This window comes from Hyposmocoma kahamanoa, unplaced genomic scaffold (genome assembly GCF_003589595.1).
Source record: "Hyposmocoma kahamanoa isolate Upper Pololo Valley unplaced genomic scaffold, ASM358959v1 95, whole genome shotgun sequence".
In the NCBI taxonomy this organism is placed as follows: Eukaryota; Metazoa; Arthropoda; class Insecta; order Lepidoptera; family Cosmopterigidae; genus Hyposmocoma; species Hyposmocoma kahamanoa.
The window spans coordinates 736,993-756,021 of record NW_020654972.1 but is presented as its reverse complement, the minus strand read 5'-3'; the positions used below and the strand labels follow the sequence as shown (position 1 = coordinate 756,021).

The following is a 19,029-nucleotide window of genomic DNA, read 5'->3' as shown; positions in this document are numbered from 1 at the left end:
TTATTATCATTACAATTATTATCATTACAATTATTATCATTACAATTGTTAGTTATTATCATTACAATCATTAACGGAGAATCTTGAGCGAGGCTTGAGCTAGTCAGAAAAAACTTTATGTTCATACAATAAGAGACGAGAAGAGAAAAAGACGCTACACGTTTCGCTTTCGCACCCATTTGCTCTATTTGGTTAAATAGCGAAGTTTGTGGTTCCAGCTATACAAACTATATGTTTTTTTATTCTCCTTACCAGTAGAAATACCAAGACATGAACCGCAAATCCCAAAATGTTTAATAATTAGGTATGTAGATTTTGAATTAACATATTATGAATTCTTAAGTAATGATAATGTAATAAATAAATTTTAACTTTTTTGTTTTTACTTATAATGTGGGTGCGATATGCTCGAAGGCTCTGCACGTCCAATATTACAACATCTTCTGAAGTGCTTCAATGTCTGCTAAAGCCGTACAGCACAAGAAAATGGCCTCGCTTACAAACAGAGCATGTGGTAGCACTAATAGCACCTTCAAGATGATTTCCAAGAAATTTGATTGATCATTGAAGTGGGAGCTCACACAAAGAACGAAATCAAAATTTAGTAGCAGTATCTTGTAAAAGAGCTCGTCCAGGGAAGTACTGCCATCTTACCTATTTTTGCCGCCAAGCAGATAGGTGGTCACTACTGGGTTCCGGCTTTGAAGGGTAAGGGTGCTGGTGAAATTACAGGCACATGAGAGTTGTCAGCTTACGTCACAGGGTGACGGGCACAGTGGCATCGCCCCTCAGATCTTTGCGATTTATAGCTCTGAGGGCCACTGCAATTGTTATGGACAGACGTGACGCTTATCATCCGGCGCATGACTTGTTCGTCCCGTCACATGGTATCATAAAAAACATCGTCAATTTAATTTTTTATTGAATTGATATTCAATTATATTTTTTGTGAAATTACTCCACTAGTTTGTTATAATTATTAATACAAAGTTCGAACACTCTGAAAAAATTTATTCGATTCCGCCGGATTCGAACCGACGTCTTCTAGCTTATCGTGTCAGACGCTATACCAACTAAGCCACGGAACGAACCAGCCGACCTTACGAATTTTCCTATGTGTTTGTTGTCGTGTCTTTGTATTTGCAGCGACATCTCAAGCCAGGGCTGGTAGCTGTAAAGGTATGTAACTGGGTGACGAAATACTTAAGATTTCTCATAGATGACGCTACGGCTATAAAAAGGCTCGTTGCAAAAACCAAATACAAAAACACGATAACAAACACATAGAAAAACTCCTGAGGTCCGCTGATTCGTTCCGTGGCTTAGTTGGTATAGCGTCTGACGCGCTATGCTAGAAGACGTCGGTTCGAATCCGGCGGGATCAAAGAAATTTTTTCGGAGGGTTCGATCTTTGTATTAATAATTATAACATTTTTAGTTACTAAGTAATAATGTAGGTAGGTAGGTACTAATGTAACACAACTGTGTACCTAATATGTGGTCCAAAATATAAATGAATAAAATACCAAAACATTTACTTAATGCTTATTTTAATCATCGTTACATCGACCGATTACAGATCTCACGGTTAAAGTCACTTCAGACGTTTTCTGAAGGTACTAATCGTCGTCGACATGTAGGTTTCATCACGATGTTTTCATTCACTATTAGCGAGAGGTATTGCTACTTAACATTTGCATATGTACGTAACATAGAATTAAACTTAGAAACCCCTTAATTGAGAAGTAACAGTTCTCTCGCTGGAGTACCAGCGCGGTGAGCTATCGCTTATATCTATATCTTAATACAAATCTTAATTAAAATTATTATTTATACAGCGGGAAATGGTTATCAAGGCAATTCAAGAACAGAATAAATCAGTATAATTTATATATATAATAGCATTGACTTACATTTATCGCAAAAGTATTCAAACGAAATAATGATTACAGTTTCCCCGAAAATTCTTTTCTGGGTACCTATTCTCTTTGCGTAAACTTATAAGTTCTACGAAAAATTCGATACGAAAATATATTTTTCTTTGCGAAACCTATTTCAAATTCTGCAGGTGGTTTTTATGCTAGTTGGATTATCCTATTTAATTTGTAAGACAGGTTTTATAGAGCAAGTGACATGATAACCCAAGTACATCAATAGCTTTTTCGTATTGCCTACATTTCAATCACAAAACACCCAAACTTCTAATTCTTATATTTCTAAGCAAATATCAGACATTAACTGGTCTATTTTTTTATTTCATTAACATAAACTTTTTATAACAAACGTAAATACTTTTATTTACTTCGATGTAAAGATAATTAGCAAATTTTTGGAAATCGAAAACTTGTGTCTTCTAGTGAAAGTTATAATGCAATATTACGAAGTTTCGGGTTAGGGAGTCGCCATACTTATTAACGCAGAATCGTATTACGGCGGACAAAAAGAGCTTTATGCCCATGAACGTAAGAGTGAAAAAGTCGTTGTGCGTTTCGTACGACTCGGCTCGACATAGTATTGTAAGACCGGCCACATACAGTCGAAATTCAGTTTCGAAATTCCGTTTCGGAATATTTCCGTTCGGAATAACAAGAGTCAATTGAGAGACGTACGAAAAACGTACGAAATTTACGACTGTGTGATGCGACCCTGCAATATCTATGGCAGACTAGCATTCAGAACGGTTTTTTCCGCGAGGAATCCCAAATACACAAGCCACCATAAGGAATTTCGAACCGGAATAAAATTCGAATAGAATGCTAATGTATGTGTGCGATAAGTCCGTGATTTGTATGGTTTTACTGCCCTGGTAATACCGAAACGGAATTCCGAAACGGAATCTGCTTCCTGCGAATTTCCAATCGCGTCCGTACGTAGCCGACGACAGCTGATCGGCGGCTACTGCGTCAGCGCACGAAAGGTTGCGTTAATACCCGAATTCAAGTAGTGAAAATTTTTAAATATAGTTTTAAACTTACTACGTTATTTATTAACTGTGCGAAAAAGAAAAAAAATAGGAAATATAAACTATTTTTCCGGGTTTAAATCGCGTACATTTGTTTTTTCAAACAAACCGACGTTTCGGACCCTTTACAGGTTCCATTCAACCGTGACCATGGGACCTGTGTGTAACAATCGCGAAATACTAAGAACTCGATAAGAAATAAAATTATTATGGATCAAGAATTATTATGGAACAACTTTTGCATTACCTATGTAATGTTTTTTTGCTCTAGATTTTCACAAGTTTTAAAAATTTATTATTCTCAAGAAGTGGTGTCTCCCTTAGTGGAATATAACTCTGAAAAACGTTACAAATAAGAAGCAATGTTACGAAAATTAGACCTTACTTTTGGTTAAGCTACCACTTTTTATAAATTAAAGCACTCGTACTTTAACGAGGAAGCTAAGGCAAAGCTTAAATTGTACAGTGAATAGTTAAGCACCTTGTTAAAATCGCTGTGTGTAAAGAGAAGCGGACAAAAAACGGCTGAAAACCTTCGCTAGTTTACTTAGTCATTTTTGTAGGCTCATTTTCTACTCAGCCCGCTGCAACAAGAGCTAATTTGAAAACAATTTTTTATTCTTCTGTGCACACTATTGTTATGACCAAGGAATAATGGAAATTGATTTAATAGATAAGGAAACATTCACAAAAAAAGGTTTATTGGTTGAGAGCCGACAAAAGTGTTTAGTTCCTATAACAAAGTTCTTATTGTCATGCACAAAGTGCATATATGATTTCGTAGCTCCATGACAACAAAACTTTGTTACGGAAAATAATTTTGTAGTTCCATGACAATAAAGACTACATCATCTAATACTTTATTGGAACTAAATATCTCAGTTGGTTCTCAGCCAACAAAGTTTTTTTGTAAGTTAATAAATTGTTGATATGACTCAAAGGACTAATAACATTAATAGCTTAAATATTCAGTTCCTGTTCTTGCTGCAAAACAAATTAAGGATCTGAATAACGACTAAATCACCACCTACCTCCACATTCTTTCTGTCTGACGGTCCTAATTTTAGGAGGCGCTCATGGTACTTGCTCAGGACTCTTGTCTATGACGCGCGACTGGACTCCCTACAATTTTTTATCACTACCCTTTCTATAGAGTATCCCTTTCTTCGGCGTGTACAAGTATCGCACAGTAATGCGCGTCGATTTGCCCTGTGGTAGGGTATTAACTTTCGTACAACTTCCATTTTATAAAGCCGCAAATACGCAAACTTACGGAATTCTTCGTAGTCAAGGAACTTCATCTACTTATTAGTGAGAGCTGAGAAATGGCTTTATTACATTTACACTCAAGACTGTCAAACATGACATTCCTTAGTTCGGCTTATAGCTCGCGTTCTTGTAATGCGTGATCTCCAATCACTGGACTCAAACCAAGCCACGTAGCAATATAGTACAGCTTTTGAAAGTGTGTTCTGAAGCAACTGTATTCAGTGAGTAGTCAGTTGAGTATGAAGAAATAGTTGCATTTGACCATGTAGATGAGAGTTGGACGAAGATACCGGGGAAAAGCCATACAGCTCAATTCCGTCGTCGACCAATTTCCATCGCTCCTATCAAATATCAGTGGAGTATTTAATAGAAATAGAACTCCTTGTGAAAGAGTTCGTCCATGAAAGTACTGCCATTTTACTATTTCTGCCAAGCCACATGGGACTTGTCAACTTATGGTTCAGGATGACGCTGAGGCGCAGTGGCAGTGCCCCGCAGATTTTAGTAATTTGTAACTACAAAACTCAGAACTCTGAGTGGCACTGCGACTGTTGTGGACAGTTGTGTGTGAGTGTCACTTACCACAAGATGCACGACTTGGTCGACTCGTCACTTTGCATCATAAAAAAACAACGACATTATCTCTCACTTCCAGCGTCTCCTTTTTAAAAAACTGCGCAATCTTCCTGAAGCAATTTTACTTCGTTAAAGATCATACCAAGGAATATGCCTGAGTGACGCTCGGAGCGAAATAGGGAATGTTTGAATTTGTTTAACTTTTAATTTAAATGCCAACAAGGTAAGTAATTGAAATTTGTTCACCTGTCACGCAAGCTTATCGTATAATTTAAGTTAACCGTATAGTATTTATTAAGATATCACGTAACGGAATAAAGACGTCTGCCTGCAGGTAAGTAGTACGCCTAACTATAACAGATGAAGTTTTAGTTTTTATCAAAATCGACTCCATTATTTCTTACTATTATTCGTAGTTTCGGATTTGACCACCAACACCCGTTAAAAAAATTAGTCTTTATATTAAATGAACGACTGACATAACGATAACAACAAATATAAAAATAAACTTTGCGATACGATTTTATAAAGGCTAGTAGAAACAAAATATCATTTGCAAAATTTGGAATGCAGTAGAACCCTTGTGAATGAGTTCGTCCAGGGAAGTACTGCCATCTTACCTACTTCTGCCGCCAAGCAGTAGTGTGATCATTGCTGCGTTCCGCTTTTGAAGGATGAGGGTGCTGATGAAATTACAGGCACATGGGACTTGTCAACATATGTCTCAGGGTGATAGGCGCAGTGGCAGTGCCCCTAAAAACTTTGGGATTTAAAGGTCTGAGTGGCACTGCAACTGTTATGGATAGGCGTGTCGGTCGCCTAACACCAGGCACACGACTTATTTGTCCCATCATTCACTTGGTATTATAAAAAAATATTCTGTTGCCAGCTGGCTGATAGCGGAATGCGAAGACTAGAAAAGTTTAATAACTAAATAATAAAAATAAAAATATTAGAAGAAATAGTTTAAGCGACAATATCTAGCAGGAAAAACAGAATGTGAATGCCACCGGACTATCTTTCCGCTGCAGAACAAAACCCTTATTTATAATAAATTCCGCAAAACTAGCAAATAGTAATAAATGTAAAAACAACATAGGCAAAGATAATATTATCTCTAAAATAAAGTACATAAAGGAGGTTCGTTTAGATAGGGCAATAGAGCGTTGAAAATGCAAGGGGTTGGACATTTCATTCATATGCCCTTGTCCACCGGTCAGCCATAAAGGCTCCCTCATTAAATTTCCATCAAAAGGGCCCATTCATACTCTATGTTAAACAAGCTTTACGTACAGTCGATGTTTTTCTCACCAAGTTGAACTTAATGTCTTAATATTTTTATAATAATCAGAGCTCTGAAACTAAGCTTGCTGGGAATAATTACTCCTAGATAGGGATAAGGTAAGATAAGGTTTTAAAGTTTTAAGGTCTAAACATTTTCATAAATAAACAATTCAGAAAATATGGTACGTAGGCGTAACGTGCCCTAGCTGTCTTCTACAACAATTTATCACGTTCTAAAGGCGCTTAAGCACCGTAATTATACCTACCCTACTCTTTTCCCTATAATATACGATGATCATTAAAATATAGAGATGAAAAATATCGTATTTGTAAAACTGCTTTTTACTCAAAATTCGTGATTACAAAAAACGGTAGTAGCCAGGTAAGAGAAAGGTTGCTTCTTGGTTTGAATCCCCAGGGCGGCATGTATAATAGTAGTAGTAGCAGTTTCTTAAAAACTTCGGGATGAAAACTTGAATATTGATCAAAATTCACAATCATTGGTAAAAGTGTAAAGTCCCCAATCCGCATTAGTCAGCTCGTATCTAGTTTGTACGTTTCTCAATTGACCATAAACTTAATTATGCTTTGTTAAATATCGTTACAAAAATTCGCTTCCATTCCGTTCCGCCGTAATATAAATTGAGCCTACGGGTCAGCACAAAGAGCAGCGATGCTCTGAGGTCGGTCTCAAGAGCATTGCAATTTGTACCTTATATCAATTGAAACAGCATAAAATGGACATTGCTAAATTTAATGTCTTCTACTTTCCAGTCCGCCTGCATGCGCTGGCTCTAAGAATAGACCCGTGTCCAGTACAATGTGATACAATAAGCAAAAAAGGTTACAATTATATTTGTATAAAGTAGCATATCTACCTAAAGACATAATACTCTCTCCATCAAAAGTACTTCAAAAATGCAGTAGGTATACAGGTGGATTCAGACTATTTTGTGTTTCAAATTACATCTACCGTATTCTAACAACAAGTGGTACGTCAAAGAATTATGTGCCACCCTAGCATGAACACACGAGTGGCAAAAGCTGTAACCTGGGACGTCATACCATATGTAACTACCCAACCGCAATTAAGGACGTACTTTTCCGTCCGCAAGTAAAAAAGCGGAGAATAAAAATTCCTTTCAAATTTCTTTGCTTCAATGTGTCAGTTCATGTGTGTGTTATAAACACACACTTTACGTTTGTCTTTTGTTTCAGTTGCGTAATTAGTGTATGTAGGCGTGAATTAGCGGAAGCATTTTCAATTGGTATAATTGGATGTAACTTGGAGATTTGTCGTTGAATCCCAATTTGTTAGCGTGTTATCTCTACAAAAATGAATGAATCTAAAATGACGCTGAAAGTTTTAAATCATTGTTGCGTTGTCAAATTTATGTGTACTTTATGATGGTTAGAAAATTTATTATAGTTTTATTTTGCCAACTGTAGTTGCTTATATATTGAACTCGTCCATATTGTCAAATTGCTTTTTTGTTTATTAAATCATTCTCGTATCCCCAAAAAAGTACGAATACCGTTTTCCTAAATTGAAATGTAAAACATTATTTACCTTTACCTTACGAGCCGGTTGATAGGTGGTTCCTTTATTGTGACCCTTAAGAAGAAAAGTGGACTTTATGTACAGGAATGTCTGGAGATGGACGATTCGGAAGGTAAAACGAGTGCTGAACAACTGAATATACTACACTAAACTTAGAAGTGGGTTTCGTGACGTATGTTGTCCTTAGCAGGGCTTTTTCTCAATTTCCGTCTTCGACAAATGCGGTGGAACGCGTGGGTTCCGTTGGCGCGGTGGCGGTCAGAGGAGACTACCAGTTACGATGCTGATCACTTGATTTATCACCGACCAGTGTTTAAGTACAGTACAATAACATAGTAAAACACAAGTGGTATTGCGCACACGGCGAAATAGGACTCCACAGAGTACATTAAATCTACGGTTAGTTGTAGATTCTCCCAACTACGAACAGTAGTTCAGTTGCAGCAGGGTGAAAAGTATCCTTTATATGTATGCAATAAAAATGTTAAAGAAATGAGGGTAGGTGAACTTAACGATTTTGATTGACATCATAAAATTTGGCCTGCTGGATACCCACATGAGGTCAGAATTTTTTTTATTAGCAGTAATATGCTAATAAATGTAAGGTAAGGTAATGTAATGTGCTGGTGAAAAGACAGGCACATGGGACTTGTCAACTTATGTCTCAGGGTGACAGGCGCAGTGGTAGTGCCCCTCAGGTCTTTGTAGACATGCGTGACGCTTGCCACCAGGTGCACGACTTGTTCGTCCCGTCCGCAGATAACATAAGAAAAGTCTTTGAATGCAGTATTAGTAATTAAAAAAAAAAACAATGTCTCCATGAAGTAAAATTATGATATCCTACCTACAATATTTAGTAGTGGCCTATAACCGTGAGACGCTCTGTATAAAAAAGTGTATGTACGTTTGTTTGTTTGTTTGTTTGTTTGTTTGTTTGTTTGTCTCTTATGCATTCCATTACTATACATCCGATTGCGATAAAAAAGTTTCTGAAGTATAAGATCCCACTGCTGAGCACGGTCTTCTTTGAAAAGAGGGTCAAGGCCACCACACTGGTCCAATACGGGTAGATAACTTGGAATCGTCTCTGGAAAGGCGAAAGTACCATAGCGCCATTTTGGCCTTTTGGATGTTTGTGGATGTTTGTAATTTCGCCTTCCTAGAGGATATGTTTTCGGGGATATTGCAGCGTATGTCACTATGTAACAGTCCAGACAATATCCGCAAAATTAGATGAGCCTTGTTTTATCTGTACTATGATATATATATATATATATATATATACACACACACACACGTGTACCCCGGACACTCCATACGACGGTTGAAAATTATTTACCTACTAATATTACATACAGCAAGATGCTATCTGCACACGTGCAAATGTGTGCGAGAAGTGGCAGGGTTACCCATCCCTTCCTCGTACTATTAGCGAAAATTGTAACACGAATCTGTTATCCATAATTCTATTATAGAATCTTAATAGTTACACATGTTCATTACATATTTATATCGATATAATATTATATTTTTCATTAATTCACTAACTAGAATAATATTGAAGATTTATTTAAAAATATAAAAAGCACTTAAAATGTTATATTTTGGACAGGTACCTTTAAATAGGGTAACCAAAGTATTTGAAATTGCGTGTCCAACTTTTTCATTATCTAGTTAATAATTAGATATGTTCTTTACTAATATTTATCAGCAATACAAATTGAAAATTCGAGAGCCATTGTCTAGCTCACGAAGTTATGGCGTCTTATTATATTGATACAATAAATCTGTATTATATATTACTCTGCACTAAAGAAAACAATAAATGAATGAGACTCAGACATAAGTTTATTTACTTACTACGTTTTATCTTTCAAAAACAGAGAGAAACTCCTCTTTTTATCCCGTTTAGATGATTGGTTATAAACAGCCGGACACAGCACAATTCACGACCATTATAAGTACTAACGTACACTGATGTTATATATTAACGTACAAATATCGTAATGAATAAATGAAAACTATATTCAAATATCAAAGCCGTCTTAGCGCGAAAACGGCTCGCCGAGAGCCTTGTTCTCGTTCAGTCAATGTGACCGTCAATGTGCGGGGCGTGGTGATGTATCTAAAGCTAGGGAGGGGCGGAAAGTGTCCGTGCTCATTACATATTTGTTTTCTGGTTATAGTTACGATCCTAAAACAAAGCAGCAATCGAGCGTATGGGTCTTTCGAGATGAGCCGAAACCAACCAAAGTGCTTGCTTCTTTTTTTAATAATACAGGATACGTGGCTACTGTTGCTTCGGAGAATCGTTGTACTGTGAATAGTGATTGGTAAACTCCGTAAAAATAACCGTAAGCGCCGTATCATCTTGCACCACGAAAATGCCAGTTCTCACACGGCCAGACAGACAAATAAATTTTTGAAGGTGAACATCGTTGACCTTATGAGCCATCCCGCGTACAATCCCGAACTGGCACCATGTGACTTTTATTTATTTCCAAAAATTAAGAACGACGAGGTCAACGATTTTCATCACCAGAAGAGGCTGTCGAAGAGTATGAAAAATATGTTTCAGAGATTGTCACGGAGGAGTGGCTTAAATGTTTTCAAAAGTGGTTCATTCATATGATAAAGTACATTAACGCTAATGGAGAATAGTTTCAGAAACAATAAATTCATTTCTGACCATTTATGGTATTTTTTTGTTTTCATTCCGGAAACTTATAATGCGCTCCACGTATATATTAAATTTATATTAAACGTATATTTCAAGGGCGACATTTATATTCCTCCAAATACATATACAAATTATATTACTGAATATTATATTTAAAGCAAAATTGAAGTAATAAACTCAGTTCAAAGGTTTTAATATAATGTATATTGCTAATAATACGCCTGTTTACAAGTCTTTCAACATCGAAAATTTTCTTCTCAAATACGTAGCGTTGCCCTGTGAAGAGGCAAAAAGTGAAGGACTGTCTGGGCCGCCTTTTTTTAAACTTCCCCCATTGTTTTTAGGACGTCCGTATTTGTGAATGTGTTTATTAGCTTGTCCTGTGAATTAGCTGAATTAATTACACTTAATTGATGTTTTCATAATAAGCCCTGGTAGCCTAATGGTTTGATCTACAGCGTCTCAAGCAGAGGCCGTGGGTTCGACGCCGGGCTCGCACCTCCGAGTTTCTCGTACTTAATATGCGAAATTTTATTTGTGAAGTAAAACATCATGATGAAATCTGCACATCGAATAAGGTTTACAACCCTCAAAAAACTTGTGAACTCCCCAGCCCGCATTGGGTCAGCGTTTCGGACTACGGCCTAAGCCCTCGCCTGAGAGGAGACCTGTGTCCAGCATTGGGCACGGGTCTCCTCTCAGGCTCTCTTCTCTTGAATATAAAAACAAAATAAACAACATCAAACATAACAAAAGGTATAGAATACAAAAAACAATTTTTTTTTTCCTAAATATTTTTTTAGACATTGTGACATGTGTATATGTATATACAAGGTGGTTAAGAAGCCTACATACATGAGTTTATTTACTTTAAATATAAAATCAGAGCAGTTGAAAAATATTCGCCCACAATTAAACCTTTAGCGATGCAACAACCGTAAGCGAATCAATCGTGCTAGTACATCTACTGCCCCACAGGCGGCGTTTGTATCATTAGCACTCGCAGAAGAAATAAAAGTGTTCTCACTTGAATAGGAAATACCAGGCATTTTGAGCTAATTTATGAATTAAAAAGTATTGCTAACTAGACTAATGCAAATATCACTAAACAGAAGGTCCATTTGATTGGCCAGAACTTTATGGTCACAGTACAGGCAAAATGCAACTTAATATTAAAATATAAATAATGTTAAAATTTAAACGATTAAACCTAATTAAATACGCGCCAAAAAATACCAAAATTTTTGTCGCTACAAATAAAAGACGTTTTTGATGTCAAAATGTCACATAAAGGGACAAAGTCGTTTAGTTGGCAACTCTGCATAGAGACGTGCGCGGTGCGGCTTCGTTGATTATTAAATATCTCAATGTTAATTTTAAAAAGACAATTATGATAAAGAAATAGGTTTCGCAATTATCGGCTTGTCTGGAATAAGTACCACGAGCAATTCCAAAGTAATAGTAAATTAAATGTAGGACGTTCAAAGAATTGTAATAAATAATCAAATTTAACAATGTGATAATCGATACTCAAAAATAAGAAAACTCACCGTGGAGGTGGTCAGAGACCCCCAAGGATCGATTTATTTATTTTTACATTACATTTATTAAAATGTCAACAAATTTTTCCGTTAACTTAGAAGCCTTGGCAACGCGGACGGAGTCGGAGGAGGCACGTCGTCTCAGAGCAGACAGTCGGCTCAAGAGGGAGGTCGAAAATCTCAAAGCCGACCTTGCCGCGCACAGGCGCGAGTTCCAAGACATGCGGGTCGCCATGCGAGCTTCTATGCTGGAGACCTCCGCGGAAGCATCACTTCGACCGCTATTATTGGATGGGGACATGCTGGACGATCTGAAGCGCTCGATAATCACCTCGGTTAGCACCATGGTGAACGCCCGTCTTGAGGCGATCGAGGAGCGCCTGCTTCCTCCGGTGGTCCATCGCCCCCCTCTGGCGGCTGACCGACGGAGAACAGCCGATGCGGATGAGGCTAGGCCAATCATGGTCCTTTCTCCATTGGTAGACAAAAGGCCCGTGAAACCGCCGGCGAAGCCCAAGCCTCCAAAGCCACCGACACGAGTGTCGGTGGTGCCCGCAGTGGTGTCCAAGCCGAACAGTGGCCAACGAAAGCTAGTGCCTGGACCACTGCAAGCTGGGAATGCCTCCCCAGCAGCAGAGGCTTCCTCCGTAGCCCAAGAAAACTGGATCACGATAGAAAAGAAGAAGAAGAGGAGGAAAAGAAAGAAGAAATCCTCAGCTGACAAGGGCACTAGTGCCACGCCTGTACCCAGCAAGGTCACTGGCACACCAAACTAAAACCAAGACCAAACTTAAGCCCCCGCAGTCTGCCGCGGTGGTAATAAGTCTGCTGCCTGAAGCGACACAGAAAGGCGTGACCTATGCGCAGGCGCTGGCTGAAGCGGAGGCACGCGTTGACCTGGCGGGGCTAGGCATAGAGGGTGTCAAGTTCCGCCAGTCGGCCACCGGGGCCAGATTAGAGCCAGGATAGGAGCCAGATACTAGAGCTGTCGCGACCTCAGGGTGCACTGGCAGCCGACCGGCTGGCGGAACAGCTCCGCCCTGTACTTGACGGACTGGCCAGCGTCACCCGACCCACAAATACTGCGGATATCCGCATCTCGGGTCTTGACGACTCAGAAGGTGGCCGCTGCGGTGGTAAGGACTGGGCAGTGCACAACAGACCTGGTCAAAGTCCTGGAGATCCGCCCTGGCCCAGGCGGGATGGGTTCTGTGATAGTGCAGTGCCCAATAAGCACAGCCAAGACGCTGGCTGAAGCGGGGAGGATACTGGTCGGCTGGAGCTCTGCTAAGGTACAAGCCCTAGAGCAGCGCCCGCTCCGCTGTTATCGGTGCCTTGGCCTTGGCCATACGAGGCCTATGTGTACTTCGGGCAGCAGTCGTGAAGACCTGTGCTTTCGATGCGGCAACGAGGGCCATCAGGCCTCCAACTGCAAAGGCGTGCTGCGCTGCGCGGTCTGTGCCGACGCCGGACGTCCATCGGACCACCGCATGGGGGGGAGGAGCCGCAAACCACCTCCCATGAAACGAAAAGCGGTCAGACCGCCATTAATGTCGATCGCCAACAGACGCGGGAGGAGGCTAGTATTATGTCGGAATGATGTCATCTCAACACACTAGCTTTCTCCAGTCGAATCTTAACCACTGCGCCGGAGCTCAAGATCTGCTCCTGCAGTCCATGGCGCAGTGGCAAATAGACTTAGTGGTGACCTGCGAGCCGTATTACATCCCTGCTCATGAAAACTGGACAGGGGGCCTGGACGGCCTAATAGCGGTCGTGAGGAACGGCATGGGCCCCCCTCTCACCACTCTGGAAAGGGGCTCAGTGTATGTAGTGACTGGGTGGGGGGAGTACATAATAATTGGAACGTACTTCTCCCCCAACCGCTCCCTGGCGGAGTTTGAGACATTTCTTGACTCCGTCAGGACAGCGGTGTTGCGACAAGCGCCAAGACAAGTTATTGTCCTCGGCGATCTTAATGCGAAGTCGCAAGCGTGGGGTAATCTCGTCTCAGACGCGCGAGGTGGTGCTGTACAGATCTGGAGTATACTCTCTGGTTTGTCCCTCCTGAATAGAGGGACTGCTCAGACTTGTGTGCGATAACAGGGAGGGTCCGTAGTGGACGTCTCGTTCGCTACTCCCGCGGTCGCGCTCAGGACCAGAAACTGGAGAGTGGTGGAGGACGTGGAGACCTTGTCGGACTACCTATATATCCGTTTCGAGGTCTCCGCGGTCCTTGGACATTCCGCCCCGATTCGTAGACCGAATCGCTTCACACGCTGGGCGCTAAGTTGGCTGGACCGGGAGATGGTCGAGGAAGCTGCCATAGTACAGCGCTGGTTCTTTGCTGGAGTGAGAGAGGGCGTCACCGCCGACGATTTGGCGAGCCGCCTGCATACTCCTCTAACTGCAGTGTGAGACGCGGCCATGCCCCGGGTCCGGCGACGACCTCCCCGCCATCAGGTCTACTGGTGGTCGGAGGAGATCGCGAAAGTCCGAGCGGACTGGAATGCTGCCCGGAGAGCCTACGTCCGGTGCCGACGCCGTCACGGCCATGCCCCGGACATAGAGAGCCAGCTGTGGGAGACATACCGCCTTAAGAAGTCTCTGCAGCTGGCAATAAGCCAGGCCAAAACCCGTGCAAGAGAAGAAATCCTGTCTGGGTTAAATCGGGATCCATGGGGTCGTCCGTCTCGTGCGGCGCGGAAGAAACTCCGTGCCCAAAGCGCTCCCATCACGGAGACCGTGGTCCCGGATCTCCTGCGAAGGGTGGTAGGGGAGCTTTTCCCAGACCCTCCTGAGCACTCTCCCCCGGAGATGGCCCCACCCTCCTCACCGGAGGAGGGTCTCTCGCAGGTCCCCTCTGTTACTGAGGGAGAAATAGCAGCAGCCCTGTTCCGACTACGGGGCAAAAGACCGCACTGGGACCGGACGGCGTTCCGAATCGGGTGCTGTACTTAGCAGCGGAATACCTAAATAAGCTGCTCCGGGGACTGTTCGACACGTGCCTACGTAGCGGGCAGTTACCGGAACAATGGAAGCAGGGCCGACTGTGTCTGTTGCAGAAGGAGGGTCGTCCAATCGACTCGCCTTCTGCCTACAGGCCATCGTACTGTTGAACGAGACGGCCAAGCTCTTCGAGAGGGTCCTCGTTAACCGTCTCGTTAGACACCTCGAGGAGGTGCGGCCTGGTCTCTCGAAAGCCCAGTACGGCTTCAGGGCGGGGCGGTCTACTGTCGACGCCCTGGATGCCCTGAAGAGTCTCACGACAGACGCCGTGGATAAGGGGGAGGTGGTCATGGCTGTTTCCCTTGACGTCAAGAACGCCTTCAACAGCCTTCCGTTCGAGACACTGAGAGAGGCGCTCCTGTATCATGGAGTACCTCCCTATCTCAGAAAGCTTTTGGAGGCGTACCTTCAGGACAGGGTGGTTCTATGGGAGGGCAGAGACGGGAGGCTACACCAGAGGCGCGTCCACGCGTTCCACAGGGGTCCGTGCTGGGCCCCATGTTGTGGAATGTTGGCTTTGACTGGCTCCTACGCGGTCCGCTCCTTCCCGGGACGAGGGTGATCTGTTACGCAGATGACACCCTCGTTACTGCTCGGGGCAGGACTTATGAAGAGGCCGCGCGGTTGAGCACCGTAGTGACATCTCTGGTGGTAGAATGGATCCATCTGTTGGGCCTGAGGGTCTCTATACACAAAACGGAGGCCCTCCTATTCCATGGCTCGCGCAGAGGTCGCCCTAGGGAGGCAAGGATCACCCTTTTTGGGGAGACGATCCCAGTCAAAGCTCAGATGAAATATCTGGGCCTTGTACTGGAAGGGAGGTGGAATTTCAGGACGCATTTTGCCCAACTCGCTCCGAAGCTGGTGGGTACCGCTGCCGCCCTAGGACGGCTCTTGCCAAACGTAGGCGGACCAGGCTCGGTTTGCAGGCGCCTGTACTAAGGAATAATCCGGAGTATGGCCCTGTACGGCGCACCGGTTTGGGTGGAAGCTCTCACCGCTCGACTTAAACCCTTCTTGCGGAGGCCGCAGAGGGTCATAGCAGTGAGAGCGATCCGGGGTTATCGCACGGTGTCGTGGACGGCGGCCACTCTTCTCGCGGGCGATCCGCAGGCCTCGGAACGTCTCAGAGAGGACGACCCCCTCGCTGACCCGCTCCGAAGACGGCGGCTGGGGAGACGAAGGACGGAGGCACTACGCTCACCTTCTTCCCCCGCTGTAGTGAGCCGTGGGTCAGGGGTCGGGGGACCCTATCTCCAAGTCTGTGCTCACAAGTGTGAGGGTGCCTTTGTGTTGTCCCGGGGCACTCTCTGAAGGCCGGGGTCCGCTCACGCGGACCATCCTCCGAGGCGTTCCTGTAGTATGCGTAAGCGGATCCAGGGGCGCCTCGCTATGGCGGTGGGGGTTAACCGCTGGGTTTTAGTGTGTATATCGGGCTAGAGCCCGGGAGTCACACATAACCGCTCGCAGCTCCCCCCGAGCCGAGCGGTACGCGTAACGCGTTTCCCAGAGATAAAAAAAAAAGAAAAAAGAAAAGGGTAGTACTGTCACCTTACCTATTTCTGCCTCCAAGCAGTAATGTCAGCACTACTGTGTTCCGTTTTTGAAAGGCAAGGGTGCTGGTAAAATTACAGGCACTTGGACTAGTCAACTTAAGTTCCAGGGTTACGGGCGCAACGGCAGTGCCCTTCTAATCTTTGCTATTTAAGAAACCTATTCAGAAAAAGTTAATTTCCCCAACTGCTCGTACTGGGAATCGAATCCGAGGCCTCTTCGACCAGCGCCCACATTACAAAACATTGAGCTACCGAGGCCGCTAGCAAAATTCTCGTTTAACTTACTTTACGAATAATATCGAAATAACCTTACCAGTTTTCAATACTATCCATTGAGTTACCAACTTAAAGAAAAGCGGTAATTAAAATTAATTATATTATTTTTTAAATCAAAAAGCACTACAAAGCGAGCTTTTGTCTTAATTTTGCCTCACCATAATCTAGTGCGATATTTACCCGGCGGACATATTGTTATATACCTGGAACAAAAATAAAAATAATTAATTGTAATACGTGAAACGTATACGTACAACATAACTAAACCATTTTAATTTTATTTTCGTAAATTAACCTTCATTTTATTAATTCAGGAAATAACTAGGACATAATCAACTGACTTCAAAAATGGAACAAGAAGCGAGAATTTAAATTTAGATTGAACTGCATTTGTGGTTTTAGCTTTATAAAACATTTTGTTGTGTAATATTGAACCTTGTGTCCATAGTATTAATAACTCTACTTTTATGTAGCCAGTTTGTAATTTCGTTAAACTATGACAGAGGTGGAAAGTTTGAAGCGAGCTCGAATTTAATTATGGACACTGATGTAGCAGTTCAAAAGTTGTTTTGTGTTCTATTAGCAATTTTTGTTCACATTTTCCCAAAAACTTGTGTTTTGTCCGAGAACTATATTAGAGCTCTACGTGCACACTTGGCCTTTACTATAAAATCTGCTTGTTGTAGATGGTCACAATTTAGTAGCAGTAGAGCTATATTATATTTTTGTTTTAGTAGCAGTAAGTGAAAGATTTCTTTCAAAAAAGTACTGCTACCTTACCTATTTCTGCAGCCAGGCAGTAGTATGAGCATTACTGCGTTCCGTTTTAGAAGGATGAGGTGCTGGTGAAATAACAGGCACATGGGACTTGTCAACTACTGTCTTAGGGTGACCAGCACGTCGGCAGTGTACCTCAGATCTTATCGAAGCTCTAAGTGACATTACAATGCCCATTATGGAAGCGCGTGTCGCTTACCACCAGGCCTGCGACTTGTTCGTTCCGTTACTTGGTATTATAAAAAAAACTGTTCGAAGATATTCACGTAGTCAAAAGAATCTTGTTATTTTAATCCAAATAACAGAATTTAAACAAGTAGTCGAACAGTTACCTAACTTATATTATCTCATATTTTCGTTTAATAGAAAATAAAGTGAAGAGACGCGGTGCGATTGTTTATTTTAATTGAGAAAGTGTAATGTAAACTTAGATGAGGCTATTTGATTTCAAAGAGCATCTGCTCGCTGCAACTTCGGAACGATACTGCTTTGACACACGGTTGAGTGATTTCCAAAACAGTAACCTAACTAAATTTTATCTGAACTATCCAGTATTTTGTTTAAGTATAACATATATTAATAATAGGAAACCTTTCATAACAAAGATAATGTCTTTTTGAATAATTTAAATAAAATTTGACAGTTTTCGGTAAGTACTCACACACTTGGTTCAAAGCACTCAGAGAGCTTATCGCGTGATATCACATGGCCCATAAAAGCAAACGCGGGTGCGCCTATCATGACGTGTTATTTTAAGCGTCTCTACTATTAACACCACTTAAAATTTATTAATCAACGATAAAAAAACAGACGATTACTATTATATAAAATGAGAATTCATATATTTTTTTTTAATTAAAACCAAACTTGGTGAAAAACAATTAAATACAGTTTGCACTTTTTTTATTTACTGGTATGAAATACAAACGTGAACATTTTCAACAATATTATTTATCTGATTTTAAAGCTAGTTTCAATGAATAATACAAGGATGAGAATTTGATAGAGTCGTCACAGCGTGCTACAACTTTTACTTGATTTTCTCTAATCAAATAAGCAATATATACACACACACACACACACACATATATATATATATATATATTGCTATACACATATATCGAGTACTTAGGTTTTCGCGATTGTTGCACATGGCAAATGAAACAATTTTTTCAGATCTAAATCGCGCATTTTTTTTAATAAACAAAAGTTTCGGGCCCTTTACAGGTCCCATGGCTGACAGAGATGGATGGATAGATACAGAAGGAATATTTACCTTGAACTTGAGAGAAATGGCTGGCATACTACATCTATAATGAAAGAATATTTGAAGAAATCATAACATTAAAAGAAAATCCAAAAAAAATTAACTTTAAATAGGAAGAAAAGACTTGAATATAATGATTTTTTTTTTTTGAAAATTAGTAACAATTTTAGATTTATTTTAGTATCTTTTTATTCAATCTTCAAGTGTGTAAATGTTTAGTAATTATATAGTAACTCAATGTACGACGGTACATGCTAAGACAGCTATGTTT

General features: G+C 41.4%; 2 protein-coding genes across 2 annotated transcripts in view; one reads left to right on the top strand and one right to left on the bottom strand.

The window, feature by feature from the left end:
* The window catches only part of LOC113238179 (semaphorin-2A), a 512,200-nt gene that overhangs the window by 354,568 nt on the left and 138,603 nt on the right, over positions 1-19,029 (bottom strand). The window lies entirely within an intron of this gene.
* On the top strand, positions 11,945-14,291 carry LOC113238291. The gene is made up of 5 exons (XM_026475128.1): positions 11,945-12,628; positions 12,678-12,808; positions 12,874-13,408; positions 13,503-13,904; positions 13,980-14,291. Exons 1-5 carry the CDS (start codon positions 11,945-11,947, stop codon positions 14,289-14,291), a joined length of 2,064 nt encoding a protein of 687 aa, XP_026330913.1.